The sequence below is a fragment of the Pelophylax lessonae genome, assembly GCF_965119305.1.
Source record: "Pelophylax lessonae genome assembly, chromosome: 4".
NCBI classification, from domain to species: domain Eukaryota; kingdom Metazoa; phylum Chordata; class Amphibia; order Anura; family Ranidae; genus Pelophylax; species Pelophylax lessonae.
Window position 1 is genome coordinate 223,861,687 of NC_138771.1, and position 17,425 is coordinate 223,879,111.

The 17,425-nt window shown below is 41.6% G+C and overlaps 1 protein-coding gene across 1 annotated transcript in view; it reads right to left on the reverse strand.

The window, feature by feature from the left end:
• Window positions 1-17,425, reverse strand: part of KCND2 (potassium voltage-gated channel subfamily D member 2) — a 558,992-nt gene that overhangs the window by 8,491 nt on the left and 533,076 nt on the right. Inside the window, exon 5 of the mRNA XM_082255657.1 lies at window positions 2,009-2,259. Within this exon, the coding sequence (XP_082111783.1) occupies window positions 2,009-2,259 (251 nt within the window). The remainder of the gene's footprint in view (window positions 1-2,008; window positions 2,260-17,425) is intronic.

Sequence of the window (17,425 nt, forward strand, 5' to 3'; positions counted from 1 at the left end):
GTTCGACCAGAACACCCGAATTTCCCGTTTCGGATTCCAGAACCCCATTGAAATCAATGGGACCCGAACTTCTGGAATCAAAAAACACAATTTTGAAGCCCTAAAACCCAATAAATGCCCCTAAAAAGTGCATAGGGTTCTGGGTCATGCCCCAGGGACTATGAATCAGGCAAGAAAAAGTTCTTAAAAATTGTCGTTTTTGATAGAAAGCCAATTTTTGAAAAAATTATTGAAAAAAAAAATTAGATTTCTTTGGATTTAGTGTGTGTGTGTGTGGGGGGGGGGGGGGTCTAAAAAGTGTACCTGTGAAGTTTCAGCTCTGTAGCATGTCCAGAACCAGAAAACAAAAACAGATTATTTTTATTAGAATTTCAGTAGCGCAGGGATGGTGTTACCCTCCTTTCACACCTGGGCGTTTTTCAGGCGTTTTTTTTTGAACTTCTGTATAGGGGTATATATATATATATATATATATATATGTGTGTGTGTGTGTGTATATATATATATATATATATGTATACCCCTAACCCAGAATCTGCATAGTGGGGTCACCCTGGCATGGCAGAGTCAGTTCACACTAAACTACACTACGGTCACCCTGGCATGGCAGAGTCAGGTCACACTAAACTACACTACGGTCACCCTGGGATGGCAGAGTCAGTTCACACTAAACTACACTACGGTCACCCTGGCATAGCAGAGTCAGGTCACACTAAACTACACTACGGTCACCCTGGGATGGCAGAGTCAGTTCACACTAAACTACACTACGGTCACCCTGGCATAGCAGAGTCAGTTCACACTAAACTACTCTATGGTCACCCTGGCATGGCAGAGTCAGTTCACACTAAACTACACTACGGTCACCCTGACATGGCAGAGTCAGTTCACCTAAACTACACTACGGTCACCCTGACACTTAAAGCTATCCCTACAAAAACTAGATTTTTGAATCTAACTATAGTGGTATATAGTACCCTAACTACACTGCATATCCCTTTCCTCACACTAATAATTGCAAAATGACACTGGAGCTTTACAAGCAGCAGGAGAAACACAAATGATTCCACTATCTTCCACAGCCTCTGTATTACAGTGCTAGAGTTTTGGCGGGGCTATGTTATATACTGGGGGGCGTATGGGAGGTGTATTCACTCCTGATTGGCCTCTGGACCCCATAGTCACTCCAATCACATTTTACTGATGTTTCTGGGCCAATCACGGGCTTTTAAAGCCCAGTTTCTGTCCCATTGCATTTTGGGAGGTTCTGGTGGCCGAATTCCCGAACTTTTACCGCAAAAAGTTCAGAATTCGGCCGAATTTCGAACAGCCAATGTTTGGTTCGATCATCCCTATTAGTAAGCTGCAATCACTGCTAAAGCAGCAGCACATATTGGATCATGATAGTACTTATAACTTTACATCACTCTGACCATACAGTAATTGCTGAGTGAAATGCCCACACTTGTTTAGATTACCACACCACCGATGAGCACCATGAGACTTCTGCCCAACTCATTCGAAGTTCCATTTAGGCAAAAATGGGAACAAAAGTGTCTCAGTGAATTCTAAAATATTTAAAAATTCCTGTTTCAATAATAAGTTTATCTTACTGGCAACTATCAGGTCAAGTATAGTCACTTTGTTTTGCTAAGTCCAGCTGAAGTCATAAAAGTGTGTGACTAAAAGGGTAAAACATGGGAATTTAAGGTCAATGGGTACGCTGTTTTGTTCATACATTAGCAGATTGGTTGCCCAGTAAATATTGGTTTTGGGTGTCAACAGACTGGCCTAAAACATGTTTGGTCACCATTTGTAAAGACAGTATGAATCTTCTGGATGGAGTGCTATGCTTTGCTATTTGTACTTTATGTTTAGTATTGCTACCAGTTGTGCATGCCTCTTAATCCATTGTGGATAATACAAGAAATAATGTCAAAATGAATAATAATAATAATATTAAAAAAAGTATGACCAAGACTTTAAGTTGTAGACAATGAAGTATCACCTGTTGGACAAAGGAGTTCTTTCCATATGCTGGATCTGGATAGCACTAAGCTCTTGAAGGCTTCCATGGTGGCTGCATGTTGTAATATTAGCATTCGGAATGCGCAGATTCTTTTTATTCCGTCTAGTACAGCAAAAGCTTCCTCTGTCATGTTGTGAAGACAAAGAGGGACTGTGGTTTCTTGGTTTATTTATAGTAGACACTTCCATGCAGTTTTCCTCATACGTTTGCTCATCCACAAATTCATGATTCTAGGTCATAAAAAGAAAAATCCATACATTATTCATAATTCATACAGTATGGGGCCTTATTGTACTGCTGTACAAGAAGGCTCTACATAATACATCCTAATACACAATGTATAAAGAGCATTAATAAGCCTTACTATACTGAAGCTGTGGGAGTTGCTGTACTGTTACCCCAAGACCCTAGATTTAAATTGACAGCATTCTGCAACTCAAAATACAGTATGCTTCTCAAAGAGCATAAAGCTTACATAGTAAATCTGGTTCCTAAAAGCAGGTCTTTTGAGCTCATATGCCATTCCAATCTATACATGTATACCTGTGTTATTCAGTATTTAAAGTATATATTTTCTTCAAATACTGCTCAGCAAACTATCTTCATTCAAATTAAAAATGAATTAAACATTTTGCAATACTTTCAACATCTAAATCAAGTAGAAAATATTTTTAGGTTAAAACATCAAACTATTCCAGTGGAAACCTGAACTTTAAATATTTTTATATAATTAATTACAACCATAATTTATTTTTACCAGCATGTTACAGTTTATAAAAAGTATATAGATGTTACAAGCTAAGCACACACAGGCCCCAAAGGTTAAAAAGTTCAGTTCTTAATGTAATGCTGTAGGAAAATTGCCCATTATTTGATAAGGAAAGTTAGAACAATGAAAGTACAGTTTGAAAAATATATAAAAAAATAAATTCTGCGTTTTTTCTTAGTAAAATCAGTAGCATACTACATATGTGATTGCATAGTTGTATATGTGAGTGCACCAGTCCATTTTTTCACATTTTGTCCCGGCATATTCTACAGTTAGTAAGACAATAGAAGTAGTAGGTAAGCACCTGGTAACATACAAGAAGTCTACAAGTTAGTGAACTGATTTGATCTCCGATAAATCAAAATATTTCACAAATAAATACTCACTGTAGCTTTTCAATCAAGCCATTAAAGCTACTTCACTGTTCTTAAAAATTCAACAAATGAAACATGACAAACTATATGTTTTTCAAACAATATTTTTACCTGCACTTATTTATCTAAATACAAAAATTATCAATGAACGTCTACAATAAAAAAAATCCTTAAATTACAGATTCTCTGTCAATGAAAAAAATTACATTTTTTACCATTAAGAACAAATATCTATGTTTACAAAAAGGTCTATTAATATGCTGAAAGCTTTACAAGGTTGCTTCCCTGTGTTTTTTCCTCCCCCACCACATTGCAGCAAGCATTTTCTAATTTTTTATGCATGGGCTTTTAACACTAAGTATGTAATGGGAGGGGACTTATTATATTATTACTGGTATTGATTACATAAAACTACAAATCTCATACTTTCATTTTTTTTTTTATGTTTGCTAATGTGGTTGCAATTTTTATTATATTCAGCTTCACATATTATAATTAGCTATCATTACCTTCTTTTAAATCCAGGTAAATATAGTAAATTATTATCTGTAAGTTGAAGTAGTTGGCTGAAAATGAAAGAACATATCTAAGCTCAACACACTCTGCTCACACTCTGCTCACATGTATGTAATATGTTATTTCACACATGCACAAAGTACATACAGATTCTTACATGATAAACTACAATTAGAAATAAAGATATAAAAGATGTACTACAGATATGGTATTACTGTAATGTTTTTAATTACCTTAGTATTAAATAGGGATGAGCCAAACACCCTCCTGTTTGGTTTGCACCAGAACATCTCGAACGGGGGAAAAGTTCTAGCAAACTCTATTAAAGTCTATGGGACACGAACATGAAAATTCAAAAGTCCTAATTTTAAAGGGTTATATGCAAGATATTGCCATAAAAAGTGTATGGGGACCAGGGTACTACCCTGGGGGACACGTATCAATGCAAACATTTCTTCTTAAAATTATCGTTTTAAAGGAGCAGTGATTTTATTGATGCCTTAATTGAAACAATAAAAATGAAGAATTCTTTTAAATATCATGCCTGGGGGGTCCCCTTAACGTGTCTGTAAAGTGGCACATATGTACGATGTATGGAGCCTGCTGCAGCAATACTGACATTTCTAAAGGAAAAAATGTAATGTAAACTTGCTCGTGGCTGTAATGTATTGTTGGCTTCCAGCAATACAGGTAAAAAAAATGAAAAAAATAGTGTAGGGTCCCCCCCAGGCCCTTCGGGTCAGGCATGATTTTAAGGGGAACCCCACGCCAAAATGTAACCACTTCAATACTGGGCACTTTCACCTACTTCCTGCCTAGCCAATTTTCAGCTTTTAGCCCTGTCCCATTTTGACAATTGTCACAATTGTGCAGTCATGCAACGCTGTACCCAAACAAAGTTTTTATCATTTTTCCCATAAATAGTGCTTTATTTTGGCGGTATTTGATCACCACTGGGTTTTTCCTTTTTTGCTATACAAATAAAAAAAGACCGAAAAATTAAAAAAAAAAAAAGATTTTCCTTGTTAATGTTATAACATTTTGTAAATAAGTAAGCACTGATGAGGCTGCACTGACAGGCACTGATGAGCCAGCACTGATGGGCACTGATAAGGCGGCACTGATGAGGCACTGATATGCAACACTGATGGGCACTGATAGGGGGCACTGATATGCAGCACTAATGGGCACTGAGAGATGGCACTGATATGCAATATTAATGGGCACTCATAGGCGGCACTGATGGGCACTGATAGGTGGCACTGATGGGCATTGATACGCGGCACTGATGGGTGGCACTGATGGGCACTGATGGGTGGCACTGATGGGCACTGATAGATGGCACTAATAGGCAGCACTGATGAGGAAGCACTGATAGGCAGCACCGATGAGGGGGCACTGACATGCATCACTAATGGGCACTGATTGGCATCTCTAATAGGCATTGATTGTCATCTATGATGAACACTGATTGGGATCCTTGGTGGCCACAGGTTGGCATGCCTAGTGGCATGGGTTTGCATCCCTGGTGGGCTCTAGTGGGCATCCCTAATGGGCTCTAGTGGGCATCCCTGATGGGTCTGCACTAATAATCAATGCAGTGAATATCAGCGCAGACCTCCCCTGTTGGGAGAGCCGCCAATTGGCTCTCCTTTACTTGCACCTTGTCAGTGCGAACTGAGGAAAGCCGAAAAGTGGATAAACTGTGCTTCCTGGTTACAATGTGACCAGCTATGATTGGTCACAGCTGGTCACATGGTAAAGAGCCTCCATCATAGGCTCTTTACGGGGATCAGAGAGGCAGTGTTTTAGTGTGACACACCGCACCACTGATAACCGCTTATTCTGCTGGACGCCATATGACTAAGTCACAGCAAGATTTCAGTCAATATACATCTGCCCTCCAAAAATACAGTTCCTGCCTCCACACTGCCAAACAGACCTACTTTATCACTCTCATTAACACCCTCTCACACAGTCCCCGTCAACTCTTTTCGACCTTCAACGCTCTACTTCGTCCTCCATTGCCTCCACCCACTAACTTACTCACTGCCCAAGAGATTGCCAATCACTTCAAAAATAAGATCGATACAATTCGTGAAGAGATTTTTACACTAAAGATATCTCCCTCACCTTACACACCTTGTCCTCCTGCACAATCAATACTTCTCTTGTTTAACCCAACTACTGTAGAGGAAGTTACTAAATTTTTTTCTAATGCCTACCTAACTTCCTGCCCCCTGGACCCTGTTCCTTCTCAAATACTACGGTCACCCTCTGACTCTATCCTACACTCTTTAACTCATATCTTCAACCTCTCCCTCTCCACTGGCATCTTCCCCAGCTCTCTAAAACATGCGCTAGTAACTCCCATACCAAAGAAAGCCTCACTAGACCCCTCCAATCTTAATAACTTAAGACCCATCTCCTTACTCCCTTTTGCTTCCAAGCTCCTTGAACGTTTAGTCTACAACCGCCTGAGCAAGCACCTCATTGAGAATAACCTCCTTGATCCCCTTCAGTCTGGATTTCGCCGGCAACACTCCACAGAAACTTCTCTCCTAAAACTTGTAGTAAGGAGGGTTTCGGGTTCCTGGAGAACTGGGCCGTCTTCTCAGTCGGTCACCGGCTCTTTGGTAGGGACGGATTGCACCTAAATGGGGTGGGTGCAGCCGTACTGGGTGCGAGGATGGCCAAAAAGTTAGAGGGGCTTTTAAACTAGGGAATGGGGGGGAGGGTACAGATGTAGAATTAGCCAGTGGAAAGAAAGTTTCAGAGGGCAGAAATGGGGGCATTAGCGGTAGGGTGTTCGGAGCTCCTATACCCAGGGTGGGTACGGGGAAAAATCAAGAGAGCAGCCTAAAAACATCAAAATTACGAGGCTCATATACCAATGCCAGAAGCCTGGCCAACAAGATGGGAGAGCTGGAGCTGCTGATGTTTGAGGAGGACTTAGATTTTGTGGGGATAACTGAGACTTGGTTTGACAGCTCCCATGACTGGATGGCGACCATTCAGGGGTATTCCCTTTATCGCAGAGATAGAGAAGGTAAAAAAGGGGGAGGGGTATGTCTGTATATTAAGAACAGCATACAGGTAAATATGAGGGATGATATTAATAATGGAGCTATGGATGAGGCAGAATCCCTATGGGTAGAGCTTCAAAGGGATGGCACGGCGGGGAAGTTAATATTGGGCGTATGCCATAGACCCCCCAACCAGAGGGAGGAGGGTGAGGCGGCCCTCCTTTTACAGATAGGATTGGCAGCAAGGATGGGAAATGTCATTATAATGGGGGACTTTAATTATCCAGATATAGACTGGGCAGAAGGAACCGCGCACTCAGCCAAGGCTAGGCAGTTCCTAAATGTTTTGCAGGACAATTTTATGGGTCAGATGGTGAATGCACCGACAAGAAACAATGCGGTACTTGACCTACTGATTACCAACAATACAGACCTGATCACGGATATAGAAATACGGGACAACTTAGGAAACAGTGACCATAGGTCAATAAGTTTCAGTATTAATTACAGTAATAGGAAGCTGAGGGGTAATATAAGGACACTGAATTTCAAAAGAGCCAATTTCCCAAAGCTGCGCTCGCTGCTAGAAAATATCAATTGGGATAGAACCCTGGAAACAAAGAACACGGAGGAAAAATGGGAGTGCTTCAAGAGCATACTAAACAGGGGGATTGGCCAGTGCATTCCAAAGGGAAATACATTTAAAAGAGCAAAAATAAACCCTGGATGGCTAAACTCCAACATAAAAATGTATATTAGTGCTAAAGAAAAGGCCTTCAAAAAATACAAGACTGAGGGGTCATTGGCAGCATTTAAGCATTACAAAGAGTGTAATAAGAAATGTAAAGATGAAATCAGGGCGGCTAAAATAGAACACGAGAGACATATAGCGGAGGAGAGTAAAAAGAACCCTAAGAAGTTCTTTAAGTATATAAACAGTAAGAAAGCGAGGCCAGAACACATTGGCCCCGTAAAAGATGATAAGGGAAATATGGCCACTGAGGACAGAGAAAAGGCGGAAGTGTTAAATAATTTCTTCTCTTCAGTCTTCACAAAAGAATCGGGGGGCTACACAAACCCAGCTTGTAAGGCCAATAATACACCTCAGAAAGTGCCGCCATGGTTAACAGAAGATAGACTTAGAGCTAAACTAGAGAAACTTAACATAAATAAATCCCCGGGACCGGATGGCTTGCACCCGAGGGTTCTTAATGAGCTCAGCCAGGTGATTGCCAGACCATTATTCTTGATCTTTAAGGATAGTTTACAGACGGGTATGGTGCCAGCTGATTGGAAAAAAGCCAACGTGGTACCAATATTTAAGAAGGGGCCGAGATATATCCCGGGTAACTATAGGCCGGTCAGCCTAACATCAGTAGTCTGCAAAATTTTGGAGGGGATATTAAGGGACCACATACAAGACTTTAGTAATGAAACTGGTATTATAAGTAGTAATCAGCATGGATTCATGAAAAATCGTTCTTGCCAAACCAATCTATTAACCTTCTACGATGAAGTGAGCAGCCACCTAGATAAAGGTAAGCCTGTGGATGTGGTGTATCTGGACTTTGCAAAGGCCTTTGACACCGTTCCCCACAAACGATTACTGTACAAACTAAGGAAGGTAGGTATGGACCATAAGGTGAGTACCTGGATAGAGAACTGGCTCCAGGGGAGAGTACAGAGGGTGGTGATTAATGGGGAGTACTCGGATTGGGCGGGTGTGGAAAGTGGGGTCCCCCAGGGTTCTGTCCTGGGACCAATCCTGTTTAATTTATTCATAAATGATCTAGAGGAGGGGATATCTAGTACAATCTCAGTATTTGCAGATGATACTAAATTAGGCATGCCAATATCTTCTATGCAGGATGTGGAAACCTTGCAAGCAGACCTGAACAAAATAACGGGGTGGGCAACTACATGGCAGATGAGGTTTAATGTTGAAAAATGTAAAGTAATGCACCTGGGTGCCAGAAACCAGAAAGCAAGCTACTCACTAGGGGGGGAACCTCTGGGTGAGTCTAAGATGGAAAAGGACTTGGGGGTACTGGTAGACAACAAGCTTGGCAGTGGCATGCAATGCCAAGCCGCCGCAAGCAAAGCCAACGGAATACTGGGATGTATAAAAAAGGGGATTCACTCCAGAAATAAAGAGATTATTCTCCCACTCTACAAGACTCTGGTCCGGCCACATCTGGAGTATGCTGTCCAGTTCTGGGCACCGGTCCTCAGGAAGGATGTGCTGGAACTGGAGAAAGTCCAGAGAAGGGCAACAAAAATAATTAGGGGAATGGAGGACATCAGCTATGAGGAAAGACTACAAGCACTGAACCTTTTCTCTCTGGAGAAAAGACGATTGAGGGGGGATATGATATCAATGTACAAATACTGTACTGGTGACCCGAGCATAAGGAACAAACTATTCAGAGAAAGGAGGTACAATAAGACACGTGGCCACTCACTAAAACTAGAGGAAAGGCGGTTTAACCTTAAAGTGCGTAAGGGGTTCTTCACTGTAAGAGCAGTAAGGATGTGGAATTCTCTTCCACAAGCAGTCGTATCAGCAGGGAGCATCGATAGTTTCAAAAAACTAGTAGATGGACACCTTAAAGACCACAACATACAGGGGTATACAATGTACGATTAAAAGCAAACACACACACGCATTCATAGGTTGAACTGGATGCATAGGTTGAACTGGATGGACTGATGTCTTTTTTCAACCTTACTAACTATGTAACTATGTAACTATGTAACTTACTAACAGCAAAAACCAATGGTCACTACTCGATACTCTTACTCTTGGACCTCTCGGCTGCCTTTGATACTGTTGACCACCCCCTCCTTCTCAAAAAACTCAGTTTGCTCGGTCTCCGTGACTGTGCTCTCCACTGGTTCGAATCTTACCTATCTCACCGCACCTTCAGTGTCACTTACAATTCCACTTACTCCTCTGCAACTCCTCTTACTGTTGGGGTCCCCCAAGGTTCTGTCCTTGGACCACTACTATTCTCAATCTATACCTCCTCCCTGGGTCAGCTAATAGCCTCCCATGGCTTCCACTACCATTTCTATGCTGATGACACCCAAATCTACCTCTCTACCCCTCAGCTCACCCCATCAGTCTCCTCCCGCATCACTGATCTACTAACAGACATATCAGCCTGGATGTCTCACCACTTCCTCAAACTGAATCTATCTAAAACCGAGCTCATAATATTTCCTCCTCTACGTGCCCCTTCCCCGGAATTCTCTGTCAAGATCAATGGAATAACTATTAGTCCTTCCACACATGCCAGGGTGCTAGGGGTAACCCTGGACTCTGCACTGTCCTTTCAGGCTCACATCCAATCCCTGTCCAAATCATGCCGCCTTAACCTCCGCAACATCGCTAGAATACGGCCCTTTTTAACCAATGACACCACCAAGCTCTTAATTCACGCCCTGGTTATCTCTCGCCTCGACTATTGCAACTCCCTCCTCATTGGATTACCCTTACATAGATTATCCCCCTTCAATCCATAATGAATGCAGCTGCAAGACTTATCCACCTTACCAACCGTTCAGTGTCCTCCAACCCTCTCTGCCAATCCCTTCATTGGCTTCCACTCACCCAACGAATAAAATTCAAAGTGCTAACAACAGTTTACAAAGCCATCCACAACTCTGCCCCCAGCTACATCACTAACCTGATCTCAAAATATCAACCTAGCCGCTCTCTTCGGTCCTCCCAAGACCTCCTGCTCTCTAGCTCCCTTGTCACCTCTTCCCATGCTCGCCTCCAGGATTTCTCCAGAGCTTCTCCCATTCTTTGGAACTCTCTACCCCAATCTGTCCGACTGTCCCCTAATCTATCCATCTTTAGACAATCCCTGAAAACCCTTCTCTTTAAAGAAGCCTACCCGGCTACTAACTAATAACGCTGTTTCTCTTGCTCCATCAGCTCATCCCCCACAGCTATTGCCTTTTGTATCAATTGACCCTCCCTTTTAGATTGTAAGCTCTAACGAGCAGGGCCCTCTGATTCCTTTTGTTCCAAATTGTAGTGTAACTGTAATGTCTGCCCTCATTTTGTTAAGCGCTGCGCAAACTGTTGGCGCTATATAAATCCTGTATAATAATAATAATAATAATAATAATATGACGCCCAGTCAGGATAACTTAACCACTTTGCGCCCGTCATTCTGCTATAACTTACATTTGACTCGAACAAAGAGCCCATCCCTAGTTTTAAATAGGTGTAAAATAACAACAGAAAACTATGTTTATAGTCATTTACTAAATCATTTCTAGTCAAGGCTTAAAGTGAACCTGTGGCCAAATCATGCACGCTAAAGTATTTACATTGTCTGAATATGTGGATAAAGCACTTTATTACAAGTCCTCATTCACCTCTGTATCCATAAGGATTTTAAAAAGATAATTTTCAAAATTCCCAACACAGGCATTGTGTTTCTTAATAGAAAATAATCTTGGCAGGCTGTCAGCCCCCTAATGTGAACACACAGCAGGTGTTTCTGTTAGAAGATTACTTCACATTAAAAGCAGCTAGAGAGGTCAGGGTTGGCTTCTTTTAAGTCTATTTTGCTGCTTGTTAACCACTTAAGGACTTAAGGACTGCCCCACGGCACCTGTTGTTGGCTGGTGCCAATCAGCGGGTCTGGCGGACACAATGTCCACTGGGAGCCACCGAACGTTCAGAGGAGAGGCAGAATGGTGGTCTGCCTATGTAAAATGGCAGACCGCCACTCTGTCAGAGAGGAAGATGGAGGTCTATTGTATCTGCTAAGCAGAAACATGGATCTCTGTCTTCCTCCAGTTAGGCCACCCTCACACAGTTAGAAAGCACTTTCTAGGAGCACACATAACCCTTTGATCGACCCTGATGTTAACCCCTTCTCTGCCTGTGTCATTAGTACAGTGACAGTGCATTTTTTTTAGCACTGATCACTGTTTTGTGTCACTTTTCCCCAAAAAGTGTCACTCAGCGTTTCACAGATGAGAGCAGGTTCACCCTGAGCACATGTGACAGACGTGAAGGGGTCTGGAGAAGCCGTGGAGAACGCTATGCTGCCTGTAACATTGTTAAGCATGACCAGTTTGGTGGTGGATCAGTGATGGTCTGGGGAGGCATATCCATGGAGGGACACATAGTCCTCCATATGCTAGACAATGGCACCCCTACTGCTATTAGGTATTGGGTTGAAATTCTTGGACCCATTGTCAGACCCTACACTGGTGCAGTGGGTCCTGGGTTCCTCCTAGTGCACAACAATGCCCAACCTCATGTGGTGAGTGTATGTAGCCAGTTCCTGGAGGATTCATGAATTTATACCATTGAATGTCCCCCACACTTGCCTGACCTAAATCCAATAGAACACCTCTGGGACATTATGTTTCAGTCCTTCCGACGCTATCAGGTTGCACCTCTGTCTGTTCAGGAGGTCAGTGATGCCCTGGTCCAGATCTGGGATAAAATACCCCAGGACACCATCCGTCATCTCATTAGGAGCATGCAGCGATTTTGTCAGACATGCATACAAGCACGTGGGGGGTCATACAAATTACTGAGTACCATTCTGAGTTGATGCAATGAAATTTCAGCAAAATGGACTAGTCTGCTGCATAATTTTTTCACTTTGATTTTCGGGGTGTCATTGAATTCAGCCTTCTGTAGGTTGATAATTTTCATTTCCATCAAACAATGTGGTATCCTTTCATTCCTAACACATTACCCAATCCATATCAGTATAGATATCCAGAATTATTATTTTCACCATTGAGATCTGATGTGTTTTCAAAGAGTTCCTTTAATTTTTTTGAGCAGTGTATATATGAACCTGTTTTCCCTGTCATAGGCATGTCATTCTGTACAGCTAATTTAGTGATCCAGTTTACCCGGCCCCACAGCATATCCACTTCCCTGGCCTTCACTGCAGCAGAAGCACAACTTAGTCCAAAACACTTGTCAAAATGCCATACCCAGTGCCTTCTGATTGGTCAATGTAGGAGAAACTTGCACTGACAAGGTTATCTTTCTGCTCGTGCTGCTCTCCTTCAGTCAGTATGATCACTGTAAACCTAAGTACACATTAGCAATAACTGCTCCCTGTATTTAAACAGATAAGTGTTTTTTTACCAAATGACTGTAAAATTTGCCTATGAAGATTTCAATAGTGTTTAGTTAGTTGGAACTACAAGTTCTGCTAGATAGGACCAATCATTTTTATCATTTGTTAATACAATAATAAACTTTTGCTGTGCTTAGATTTTGCAAAAGCTTTTTGTGATAATTAAACAACATGCTCATTTGAAAGAAAGGTAGCAGTTCACAATAAATCCAAGGTAAAAAATATTCTAAAATATAAACACATTTATTAAAAGACACAATCCAAAAGTCACCAATCTGACTTCAAACTATGGAATGAAAATAAGTCTTAAAGTGTATATAAGCTACAACAATAAATTTAGCAGACCTTTTGGTCTACTAAAATATACAAATTAAAGTGTTTTATGATATCTGTTCCAAGACTGCAAAAAAAAAAAAAAATAATGATATCTGTTCATCCAGCCAGAAATCTTGTGAATGGGTAACTTTCGGTTCTCTCTGCCTCTGGACTGTTATGAACAAATTAAAACTAATAAAAACTTAGTAAACAATAAAGATGTAAAATTAGGTCTTTCCCATCCATGCCATCATAACTTGCATGATACTATAACAAAACAGTACGTAGTTCCAAGATAAAAGGACCAGGACATTGAATTAGCAAGTGACATAGAATAGTGAACACAGAAACAAGGTGTGCTTCATGTTCCTCAGGGCAGCAAATAAGAAACAGTATGTTGAAAAATCAAGACTGTGAAAAAAAAGAGGATAGAAAGCCCCTAATGAAACAACAGATAGTGTCCTGGGGTATTTCCTCCCAGATGTGGACAAGTGTATCATTGAGCTTCTGAACAGACTGAGGTGCAACCTGGTGGCGTCGGATGGACTGAAGCTTAATATCCCAGAGGCGTTCTATTGTATTTAGGTCAGACGAGCATGGGGGGCCATTCTATGGTATCAATTCCTTCATCCTCCAGAAACTAGCTGCATACTCTTACTTGAGGCCGGGCATTGTTGTACACTAAGAGGAACCCAGGACCTACTGCACCAGCGTAGAGTCTGACAATGGGTCCATGGAGGTCATCCTGATATCTAATGGCAGTCAGGGTGCCATTGTCTAGCCTTTATAGGTCTGTGCGCCCCTCCATGAATATGCCTCCCCAGACCATCACTGACCCATCACCAAACCGTCATGCTAAACAGTGTTACAGGCAGCATAACATTCTCCACGGCTTCTCCAGACCCTTTTATGTCTGGTACATGTGCTCTGAGTGAACCTGCTCTTGTTTGTGAAAAGCACAGGGCACCATTGGCGGGCCTGCCAATTCTGGTGTTCAATGGCAAATGCCAATCAAGCTTCACGGTGCCGGGTAGTGAGCACAGGGTTCACTAGAGGACATTGGGCCCTCAGACCACCCTTATGAAGTCTGTTTCTAAATGTTTGGTCAGAGACATTCACATCAGTGGCCTGCTGGGGGTAATTTTGTAGGGCTCTGGCAGTACTCATCCTGTTCCTCCTTGCACAAAGGAGTAGATTCTGGTCCTACTGATGGGTTAAGGACCTTATATGGCCCTGTCTACCTCTCCCAGACTGTGCTGGGAGACACAGCAAACCTTCTGGCAATGGTACGTATTGATGTGCCATCCTGAATGAGTTGGACTGTCTGTGCAACCTCTATAGAGTCAAGGTATCGCCTCGTCCTACCAGTAGTGACACTGACCCTAGCTAAATGCAAAACTAGTGAAAAACAGTTTTTTGAGCAGTGTATACATTTTTTTTATTGGGAAAATATTTTTACATTTGCTAAACTTGATTGGTTGTTTCAAATGTATCTATGGCTAAAATGTAAAATCATGTATTCAGCCTGCCTTCTGATCTGCATAAGTGCTCAGAGGAAAAGATTTCAGGCGGTGAAGTAAATACAGGAATTAAAGTTTGCAGGCAGCAAGGTACCATGGGATATGAAGTCATTTGAAACTGAAAGTAAACATCTGAGGAGAAGCTGCGAAGCATGCAGGGGATTCAGGAAGTTGTGAAAAGAGGAAGCCAATAGGAAGGCAGAACTCACAAATTGAAAAGATATCGTACATTGGATTGGTATGCTGTAATCATAAATTTCTTTTGAAGTGTGACACCTTAACTATAAAATTATTTCTTTCCATTTTCCCAACATCTTTATTAATCTCTCTCTCACCCCCCCCCCCCCCCCCCCAGAAGTGTATACTCTTTACATGTGTCTGTGATTAAAAAAGGGGCCCCATCACTTGTATAATATCTGAAAAACATGTTACATTTGAATACTTGTTGTTTGTCATCAAAGTCCCAACCAGTTGGGGCTTTGAAAAACAATTTTTCAGTATATGCTCTTGTCTACCCCCAAGATATATTCATATCTTTCGCACTGTCTTCCACTAGCAAACTACAGTCAGGTCCATAAATATTGGGACATGGACACAATTCTAATCTTTTTGGCTCTATACACCACCACAATGGATTTGAAATGAAACAAACAAGATGTGCTCTAACTGCAGACTTTCAGCTTTAATTTGAGGGTATTTACATTCAAATCAGGTGAAAGGTGTAGGAATTACAACAGTTTGTATATGTTCCTCCCACTTTTTAAGGGGCCAAAAGTAATGGGTCAATTGGCTGCTCAGCTGTTCCATGGCCAGGTGTGTGTTATTCCCTCATTATCCCATTTACAAGGAGCAGATAAAAGGTCCAGAGTTGATTTCAAGTGTGCTATTTGCATTTGGAATCTGTTGCTGTCAACTCTCAATATGAGATCCAAAGAGCTGTCACTATCAGTGAAGCAAGCCATCATTAGGCTGAAAAAACAAAACAAACCCATCACAGAGATAGCAAAAACATTAGGTGTGGCCTAATCAACTGTTTGGAACATCCTTAAAAAGAAAGAACGCACCGGTGAGCTCAGCAACACCAAAAGACCCAGAAGACCACAGAAAACAACTATGGTGGATGACCGAAGAATTCTTTCCCTGGTGAAGAAAACACCCTTCACAACAGTTGGCCAGATCAAGAACACTCTCCAGGAGGTAGGTATATGTGTGTCAAAGTCAACAATCAAGAGAAGACTTCATCTGAGTGAATACAGAGGGTTCACCACAAGATGTAAACCATTGGTGAACCTCAAAAACAGGAAGGCCAGATTAGAGTTTGCCAAACAACATCAAAAAAAGCCTTCACAGTTCCGGAACAACATCCTATGGGCAGATGAGACCAAGATCAACTTGTACCAGAGTGATGGGAAGAGAAGAGTATGGAGAAGGAAAGGAACTGCTCATGATCCAAAGCATACCACCTCATCAGTGAAGCATGGTGGTGGTAGTGTCATGGCATGGGCATGTATGGCTGCCAATGGAACTGGTTCTCTTGTATTTATTGATGATGCGACAAAAGCAGCAGGATGAATTCTGAAGTATTTTGGGCAATATTATCTGCTCATATTCAGCCAAATACTTCAGAACTCATTGGACGGCGCTTCACAGTGCAGATGGACAATGACCTGAAGCATACTGCGAAAGCAACCAAAGAGTTTTTTAAGGGAAAGAAGTGGAATGTTATGCAATGGCCAAGTCAGTCACCTGACCTGAATCCCTTTGAGCATGCATTTCACTTGCTAAAGACAAAACGGAAGGGAAAATGCCCTAAGAACAAGCAGGAACTGAAGACAGTTGAAGTAGAGGCCTGGCTGAGCATCATCAGGGATGAAACCCAGCGTCTGGTGATGTCAATGCGTTCCAGACTTCAGGCTGTAATTGACTGCAAAGGATATGCAACCAAGCATTAAAAAGTGAAAGTTTGATTTATAATTGTTAATCTGTCCCATTACTTTTGGTCCCTTAAAAAGTGGGAGCCACATATACAAACTGTTTTAATTCCTACACCTTTCACCTGATTTGGATGTAAATACCCTCACATTAAAGCTAAAAGTCTGCAGTTAAAGCACATCTTGTTTGTTTCATTTAAAATCCATTGTGGTGGTGTATAGAGCCAAAAAGATTAGAATTGTGTCCATGTCCCAATATTTATGGACCTGACTGTATATATTTTTCCCTACACACACTTTTAAAATATATAACAGTTCCTCCCTAGCAATCCCCACCTCCCCCCAAAAACCCTGTTTCTCTTCTCCTCCTAGTCACAGAGTTGCATGCATTTCTTGGTTGATTACTGATTGGTGGATTCCTTAGTGGACCCATGGCTGATGCACAGCTTACCTCCCCCGAGAAAATCAATCAGCGTCCTGCCAGAAAGATAATGGGGTTGATTTACGAAAGACAAATAGGCTGTTCAGTTTTCAAGGGGATTTTGCCTTAGCTTAGTGAATGTGGTGAAATCTCACTTTGCGAAGAATAGCCAATGACGTGCAAGGAAAATAAAAACAATTTTTTGCTTCCCCATGAATGGATGAGTGAAGTCAGCAGAGCTTCAACTTTTACTAAAGGCAAATAGGCTTTTCACCTTGCCATGGACATTTGTAACAGTTTGCTAAATGTGGTGAAAATCTTTTGAAAATAATAATACCCAATCACGTGCAAGAAAAATAAATAAAACAACTTTTTTTCTTGCACATGACTGGA